This window comes from Coffea arabica, chromosome 1e, assembly GCF_036785885.1.
Source record: "Coffea arabica cultivar ET-39 chromosome 1e, Coffea Arabica ET-39 HiFi, whole genome shotgun sequence".
In the NCBI taxonomy this organism is placed as follows: Eukaryota; Viridiplantae; Streptophyta; class Magnoliopsida; order Gentianales; family Rubiaceae; genus Coffea; species Coffea arabica.
The window spans coordinates 25716214-25725285 of record NC_092311.1 but is presented as its reverse complement, the minus strand read 5'-3'; the positions used below and the strand labels follow the sequence as shown (position 1 = coordinate 25725285).

The 9072-nt window shown below is 37.7% G+C and overlaps 1 protein-coding gene across 1 annotated transcript; it reads right to left on the bottom strand.

Moving 5' to 3' along the window:
- Positions 1–2901: 2901 nt before the first annotated feature.
- Positions 2902–8340, bottom strand: LOC113701637 (uncharacterized). Its single transcript, XM_027222391.2, has 3 exons — positions 8181–8340; positions 5856–6632; positions 2902–3389 (listed from the first exon to the last, which is right to left on the bottom strand). Exons 1-3 carry the CDS (start codon positions 8192–8194, stop codon positions 3074–3076), a joined length of 1107 nt encoding a protein of 368 aa, XP_027078192.1. The 5' UTR covers positions 8195–8340; the 3' UTR covers positions 2902–3073.
- Positions 8341–9072: the final 732 nt, after the last annotated feature.

The following is a 9072-nucleotide window of genomic DNA, read 5'->3' as shown; positions in this document are numbered from 1 at the left end:
CTTTGCATAAGTAAAAATCAAGCTGCCTTTGTATCAGGAAGACAAATACTAGACAATGTGATTCTATCACATGAATTTTTGCACCATCTGAAAAACAAAAGGCAAGGAAATGCAGGATACTTGGCTTTAAAGCTGGACATGTCTAAAGCATACGACAGGGTGGAATGGAGGTTCTTGGAGGCGGTAATGGGAAAATTTTTTGCAACAAATGGATCAACTGGATCATGAGCTGCATTACCACAGTTACATATTCCTTTAATATCAATGGGGATCACAAAGGCTTTGTTACCCCACAAAGAGGTATAAGACAAGGTGATCTTTTGTCACCTTATCTATTCCTCTTGTGCTCAGAAGGGCTGTCTAATCTGCTTAAAAAAGCTGAAGGGGAAAAGAAAATCACTGGCATGAAAATCAGCAGAAGAGGACCATCAATCACCCATTTGTTTTTTGCAGATGATTCTCTAATATTTTGTAAAGCTGAGTCCAATCAAGTCAAGGAGCTAATGCACCTGCTGGAGAGGTTTTGAGGAGAGTTCAGGTCAAATGATCAATATAGAGAAGTCCTCTGTCTTTTTTAGTAAAAATATGTCCAGTGTTAAGAAGGATGAGGTATGCAAGGAGCTTGGGAAAATACAAAAAGTCAGCCAAGGGAAGTACTTAGGACTACCAATGGTGATCACCAGAACTAAGGACCAGGTTTTTGGTTTTGTGAATGAGAACTGCCAAAAAAGGATTGACTCCTGGAAAAACAAATTTTTGAGTGCTGCAGGCAAGGAGGTGTTACTCAAGGCAGTGACAATGGCGATGCCTACTTATGCTATGTCATGCTTTAAATTGTCCTCCAAGCTGTGTATAGATATTAGCTCCATGATGTCTAGGTTCTGGTGGGGAGAGACAGAAGGTAAAAGTAAACTTCACTGGTGTTCTTGGAAGAAACTGACACAGGATAAGGAAAATGGAGGACTGGGGTTCAAGGATCTGCAGAGGTTCAACAAAGCACAATTGGGGAAACAGGTGTGGAGGTTCTTAACTAGACCAAACCTATTAGTGAGTAAGGTACTCAAAGCTAAGTACCACCCCAATGAGTCAATACTCAGATGCAAAGTACCTAAAACATCCTCATGGATCTGGCAAAGCATTATGGGGGCAAGAGAGGAGGTGAAAGAAGGCATTCGAAGGAAAATAGGAAATGGGAGGAGTACAAGGATATGGGACGACAAGTGGATACCTGATACTCAACAAGGGAAGCCAACAGCAGTGAAGCCACAAAATTGCAACCTCAGCACAGTGGATCAGTTAATATCCAATTTCAGATGGAACAGACCAGTGGTTTTCAGCAACTTCAACAGTGAAGATGCAGGAAAGATACTGAAGATTCCTATAAGTCTAACAGGGAGAGAGGATAGCAACTTCTGGATCCATAGTGGGAGTGGACAATACACCGTGAGATCTGCATACAAGGAACTGAACAGCAAGTAAACTCAGGACAATAGAGGCAGGAAAAGAGAGGATAATCCAAGCGGGAGTCAAGGGGGCAGGCAGGGGTGGAAGCATTTATGGAAATTGAATGTCAAACAAAAGCTAAAAGTCTTTATCTGGAAGAGGATAATCCAAGCGGCAGGGGTGGAAGCATTTATGGAAATTGAATGTCAAACAAAAGCTAAAAGTCTTTATCTGGAAATGCATGAACAATGCGCTACCAGTTAAAGAACTAATTTTCGACAGAACAAAGATGGGAGACCCTATTTGCACAGGTTGTGGAGAAGAAGAAGAAACGGTGGAACACTTACTCTTTCACTGCAGGAATGCAGAACAAGTGTGGAATATTTCACCTGTACAATGGGATGGGATAGCTGATCAAAGAGGCTGCTTCAGGAGATGGTGGAGTGCCTTGGTAGGAGCAAGATATAGACAGGAGGGGATGGAGCACATAGGCCGTACGGCTAATATCCTGTGGCAGTTGTGGAAAGCAAGAAATGAAAGAGTTTTCAAGGACGAGAATAGGCAACCTTTACAAGTGGTACACAAAGCTATGCAGGAATGGATGGAACACCTGGTGGCTATGGAAGGAAACAGGAAGAAGAGCATCTCAGAAACAACTGGTGCTTTGGACGAGCCAGGATTAAACATAAGTGAGGAGGAGTGTATCAATGTAGAAGTAGCTATAACTAACAAGAAGGAAGGGCAGGTGGTAGGGATTGGAGTGATGGCAACTGACATCAATGGCCAGGAAAAAGCTGTATGGGCCATGAGAGAAAGGAGTGCTGGACATTGGCTACTGGACTATGCAGAGGCATTGAAACTAGCAATGGCGAAAGTTAGAGCACAACAGTCGTCACATATAAAGGTTGGAATCATGAACCAACAGTTGCTAAGACAACTAAGGTCAGGAAGAGCCAAAGATATCAGATTGTTCGCTCCTTTTTATCTGATCCAGGACGAACAAATAGATAGTAGTAGACAGATTAGCTCATATGCTATATGCATTCCATTGGATGAGCAGCACTAGCTTCCTTAGTGTCTGTGTACACGATGTACAGTGTGATTGGGCCTTTGCCCATACTTTTGTAAAGTAACTATGACTATCAATATAATCTTCTAACGTTTCCGGAAAAAAAAAAGATACAAGCCCTTTTCAGCTCCCCCATATTTTAGGAAGCAAATACCAAGTTCTAATTCCAGGAGCAATATATATATATATTTACCACATCATGTCTAAGCTTCTCTTTGAAACATCAAACTTAAGAACCACAAACAAAATCTTTTGACTTGGGGCTGATGAAATATAACATCACATTATGCAAAAGGAACTTGCACTACAACTTCCATCACCAAAAGTAAAGATTAAAAATATACAAGGAAAAACAATAAAAACATGGCAAAATGCACAAGTCAAGAGAGTATTAGAACAAGATGGAGATCAATAGATATTCCTCAATGCTTCCAAGTACTCAACTTACGCTTTTTCACGGAAATTCATATAACCCAATTTAACAAGGAAAAGTAACAGCAGCTATGAGCATCCCCTATGACACAGATTATAGAAGTACAATCGCAAAGCAATACCAAAAGGTCACCGACCCCTAGATGCTGATTCATTTAACTCCTCGAGTGATGAAGGAAATAGCTCTATGTAACGACTCCCAAGTGTCATCCTATCCTTGGCAAGCGCAGCTTTTGCATCCTCTGGACTAGCAAACTCCACAAATGCTTCTCCTGTTGGCCTCCCCTCAAAGTTAAATGTTACATGGATTGAATCCTCTGACAACACAAAATCTTTAAAGAACTCCATGATATCATCCTTGCCAGCTGAAAATGGCAGCCCCCTCATTCGTAGAACACCGGTAGGAACAGTAAGATCCTTCCCATCAGCAGATTTTGGCAATAATCTAATGTGATACAGCAAAAAAGCTCATGTTAAAGCCTTTTGTATGCATACGAAAGACTATAAATCTCTTTTTGAGAGTGAAAATTAACTGAAAAAGGAAGAAAAGTAAAGCACACAGTGACATACAATGTTTTTGCAACACAACAAGAGCATAAGAATCATTCCATGCAGTTACTTGCATCTGCATGACTTTAATTCAACTATAATATCACAGAATCCTACCAGGACTATTGTTAGATAGCAAAATTCAGGCAATTGTTCAAGGGTCCAATAAAAGATTCTAACCCACTTGAAACATTATCAAGTAGGAAAGACTACCAAAATTATTATCATAATGCCTAAAGCAAGGCAATATGTAAATCTTAATGGTATCCTACCTACTATTGCTTTAAGTTGTGATTTTTGGGCCAGCTTAAAAAGACACAAGTTTGAACTTACACAGTCATGAATGCCAAGACAAACTTGGTTGAAGCCTTCAAAAATGAGATTAGAATTACGCTGATATTGCTCTTTGTATTGATGACTACAAAGTAATAACAACAGCACCCATCTTTATCACAAATTGCACTTCTATTAACCCATGGCTGATGGGTGGCAAAAATGTGACTTTCTAGCATAGAAGCTCAAGAAAAGAAAATCCCACCACCAGTGTTGAAGCCATAGACATTGAGGCGATGGTGAGTAATCACAACTCTCAACTGCTCCCCACCGCCCAAAAAGGCAAAATCTTTCCCAAAAAACTAAAAAGTACCTGCATCTTAACTGCTTTCAATTCATCCTCCCAAATGCACTCTAGAAATAGTACTCTTATCAGGGGCTGTTTGCTTTCTTAAAAGGATTTCCTTAAGACATTCATAGAACTCTCTACGGCTGTTATTGTTTCTCGACTATAATTTGAATTATCTTTCACAAAAATGTAGCTTAATTTGTAGATGATATAGTTCTAATTCTCAGCCAAAAAATTGTTCAATATTTACAGCTTTAAAAAGAAAAGTATCTCTGTGTATATGAAAGAAAAAATGGTCAAAAGAAACAAGCGTAACATGTCATTCCATAAATAAACTAAAATCCTGCCTATTTCTCCAGAAAAAAACTAATGCCTCAAACAAGTTTTACTATTTACATCCATAGAATAGATCAAGTTTGACCATTTACAAAACAGATCGAGTTTTACCATTTACATCCACAGGACAGATTAAGTACATCGTGATTCCTGTATCACTACATGATCTCTTTCAAACAATTGTCCTTGTACACAGCCCCACTTTGAGAAAAAGGGAACATGTATTGCAAAAGGCTACCAAAATTAGACAGCTTTGGCACAAAACCATCATTTACTGTCTACATATTGAGTTTATGAGCCAATTGTTTGCAATATATTTCAAGTCTAGACGTGAATACTCAGGGCAAGCATCCATTTTTCCACCTACCTTACCATAAATAAGCACATAAACTTCTGTTTCATCTCCGTTTTCTTTTCACACTTTAAGGAACTTCACCCTAAACACCATTCAAAAGTGGTAAAAAGACACAGATTATTTTGGGAAAATTGTACAAAATGTGCCTTACATTTCGCCAAAGTATTTTTACATCCCTCACATTCAAAAGAATTTTTACATAACGAACGAGTATAGTTTATCTTCAATGATACTACAATCCCTTGTACAAAAAGGTTATTCTAGAACTTAAATCTTATATTTCAAGTTTTAATCGATTTGGAAAAATGATTTTCAAATGCCCCAGAAACACAGAAAAATGAAATCAAACTAAAGAAGAAACACAAAAATGATGATCATTGCTTGATAGATGACAGTCAGATCTCGATACAAAGGTGATCAAATTAGTACATCAACTAGATGCTTCACATTGAGCCAAAATTGAATGCATTAAACTCGTGCATGGTTTTAAGTTCTCAAAAGAAGAGTACATGATGCTTGAAAGGGAAAACACTCATCAGTCAAATAACCTAATGTCTAAATGATTTCAAATTGATAACATTTATTGGTCCAATAACCTAATACAAAGAACTTCCCAGCAATCTAAATTCAAGCCAAAAAGTAGAGAAATTTCAGAAGAAAAGTTGGAATTTCATAAAATTTCCTTTACCAGAATTTTCAACGACCACATAAATCTTCTAGTAAAATCCTTGCATTATTATATCCACAAGAGAACAACCATCAAAGATGACAGCAAGAAACAAGATAAAGAAGTGAGATAATAAGGATGGCGGCATATAAACAATGAGAAACAGAACAACTAACGTCATCTAAGATAAAGTTTTGTTATTATCATAAACAAGGTTAGTTTCTATTTCACTTGGTGGTGTTACTGGAGGTCTGGGATCAGGGGTAAAAAAGATAAAATACTAAGAGGCAAGAAAATGTAAATAGACAAAACAAAGCACAAAATTCAAAACAATTTGAAAGGGAAAGGGAAAGAGTGTTAAAAAAAAAAGGCAAGAAGTTACCCGCCCCTGGAAATTGCTTCATCCAACTCCTCACGTGAGGAAGGGAAAAGCTCAATGTAGCGACTTCCTAAAGTCATCCTATCCCTGGACATGGCAGCCCTTGAATCTTCTGGACTACCAAACTCCACATATGCTTCCCCAGTTGGCCTTCCATCAGAAGTAGCTGTTATACTAATTTTCTCTTCGGAGAGAACAAAATCCTTAAAGAAATCAATAATATCTTCCTTGCTGGCAGAAAAAGGCAATCCTCTCATTCGCAAGAACCCTGTGTGTTCTGCCAAGTCCTTTCCCTCATCAAAAGATCTTGCCCTTGGGACAGCACGACGGGGTGAACCACCACGAGCATCTGAAACTTCATTTGCTATGGCCTTGTAATATTCGTCCTTCCTGCTTCTAAAAACTTCAACATATCTCCTACCAATGTTTTGCCTATTTCTTTGTAGGGCAAAATCCACTTGAAGGGGATATCCCAAAACAGAAAAAGCTTCCCCTGTAAACTTTCCACCTTTGTGAACAAAGAGGACATCAATTACATCCAAGTTATGGAAAAACTCAGCAATATCAGCTTCTGTGCAGTCAAAAGGGAGGCCACGCAGCCGGACAACTGGAAAAGGTGGGGGTTGGCCTATATAAGAGTAAGCAGGAGGTGCTGGTGGAGGAGGAGGATTGTACATGTAACTTGGACCAGGGGAAGCGCCAAAATATGAAGAACCATGATCCATCACCCGCTGCCGTTTCAGACCCATTTCTCGGGCGTCACTACTGTCCACGTACTTACTTTAATTCCGAAAAATGATTAAATGGACAATATTTACAGGTCAGTAAAATACTAAATGAGGAACATACATATATATAAAAGTAATAAAACTCATTAATGCAGAGCAGACCCCATTTTCAATTTTATACCCAATAAACAAAGAAACAAAAGTTAAAGGACATCTACATATATATTCATAAAGCTTTCAACAAACCAGGAACTAATGACAGGCCATTCACTGTATTAATTTGTTTGTATTTTCATGAAATGCTATTTACTATATCAAGTGTTAGTATTTTTTCTAACAGGATTTAGTGATAAAATAATAAGTAGCCGCAGATGGGGAAGTTGAGCTCCAAAAATTGGATTACAGGAGCATGCCTTCAGAATATGAAAGTAGAAGTCTTGCTATTCTGGTTCAAGCCTATCAAATTCTTCATGGTGGTGCAGTTTTGAGAGGGACAGCCAGCTTTGGCTGATTGGACCACTTCTTTCCTTATGGTCATTTAGATAGTTAGGAATCTGTTAGAAGAAGGGCCTGTGAGCTCGATCTTCATTCAGTCATGTGTTTGTAACCAATTGTCCAGAGTAGTGCAGATCAGCTTTTCTGAGCTCTTTCCTCTCAGTTCTTTTTCTGTGATTATTCCTTACTCTAGAACACTTTCTTTCCTCTTTCCATTTACTTTCATTCCTGTAATTTACATTTGAATACCAATGAATTACCAGCTGAATTGCCTATCCTATTGTAAGATCAAATTAATTAATACTGCTCTATTTCCTTCTCTGTCAATCTTAATTCTCTGAAGCCTGATCACAAAGACAAGCATTGGCTTAAATATTCAGTATCAACAATAATTCCAGAGGGAAAAAAAGCATTGCAGCCAACAGCTGTAAAATTGAAATACAACATTTTTTCTTCGAGAAAAAAGGAAAAGCCTGAAATTTTGTACACAATGATAATTTAAACCTTTTCTTCCTGAATTTTTTCGATCTAGCCTTAATCCATATCAATGTTTCATTAGTAAATGCTAAACCACTTTTACCAGCACAGAATATTCAAAGAGACAAAAGTTATAGAAAATCTGCTCATTCATTTTCACATGAAAATTACAATAAACCAGGTTTTACTGACAAGCTAACCACAACTTATTATTGGTATCAATATTAAGTATCAGCAACAATTCCGAGCAAACAGCCGAAAAATTAAATTACAATATTAAGAAAAGGAAAAGACTGAAAGTTTCTCCACAAAAATAAGATTTCCCCTTTTTTCTTGAATTTCAGTCCACCTCCTAGTCCATATCAAATTACAGAAACCACAATAATTGCCGAATATACAACCACCAAACACGAAAAAAAGTGTTTAGGTTTCATCTAAAATGGACAATCCATTCGGTCCAAGAAAATGACAAAAAAGCAACAACAATTGGCCGTTGAGATTCATACAAATCAAGCTTTTTAAGGCGCAGATTATCCAAAACAAATAAAACATATGAACCTCGAGATATTTAACGAAGATAGTAAACGGAGGGAACAGATTTTGGGACTTAGGGATTTTGTGGGCTTACCCTCTGTAGAACATGTCTATGGCTTCAGTGGATTTTTGCTGCAATATCGGCTCTATAATAGAACGAATTGTTTCTCTTAAGCGTCCGGCGGAACTGTGATAATGATAATGGAACTAATCGAACAAGTACATGGAAGCAAGGTGGGCTGAGGAAGATTCTAATAGCAATAGAAGAGGCTAATGCTACACATCTATTTCCAAATTTACCCTCCTTGTATGCAAGTTTTCTCCTTTTTTTTTGTTTTTTTGGAAGACTTTGAACCCAAATCTCCTGCTTTAAATCACCCAATCCAACCCTTTCCGCTCTTTGCAAGTTACTAATCTTTGTATGCAACTTACTAATTGCAAACATTTGACCAAGGTTTTATTCTGGACCAAATTTTAGTTAAGAATTCTTACTAAAAAAGGGTATTCTTTGAAGAGTTAAGTAAATTATAGATAAAAAATGAACTTACTCTTGAATAAGCCACGTGTTGTGAGGCCCCGGAATTTTACTTGTCTTTATAGATCTTATTTGAACTTACTTGCCTTAGATTCTTGGTTGTTTTAATGGTTGAATTTGAGCCAAGGGAGTGAATTTTTGTTAAGAAAAGTTTCATATTCTCAAGTTGCTAGAAAATCTAGAATTTTTGCAGGAGGCTCTGCGCAGTTTTGGGAAATTGGCTATAAATTCGTATAGGAAAGTCGGAATTGAGTTTCGTTTATTGCGTTTGAAACTAGACTCGTAGGGCTACCTACGGTATAAAATCAGAGTTTGATTCAATTTCTATAAATACCAGAAAGTTGGCAAAGGTGACTGAAAATTCTGTCTTGCACAAGTAAAAATAGGAATGTTATAGTAGCTTACGGCTCAATTTGGACCAACTTATGAACTGAATCTCTTTGAGGCGTCT

What these genes read in the sequence shown, in the direction of transcription:
- LOC113701637 (XM_027222391.2), bottom strand. An exon ending in GAAGCAATTTCCAGGGGCGG is followed by an intron (nt 3,390 to 5,855) that starts GTAACTTCTTGC and finishes GTATCACATTAG; the next exon opens with ATTATTGCCAAAATCTGCTG.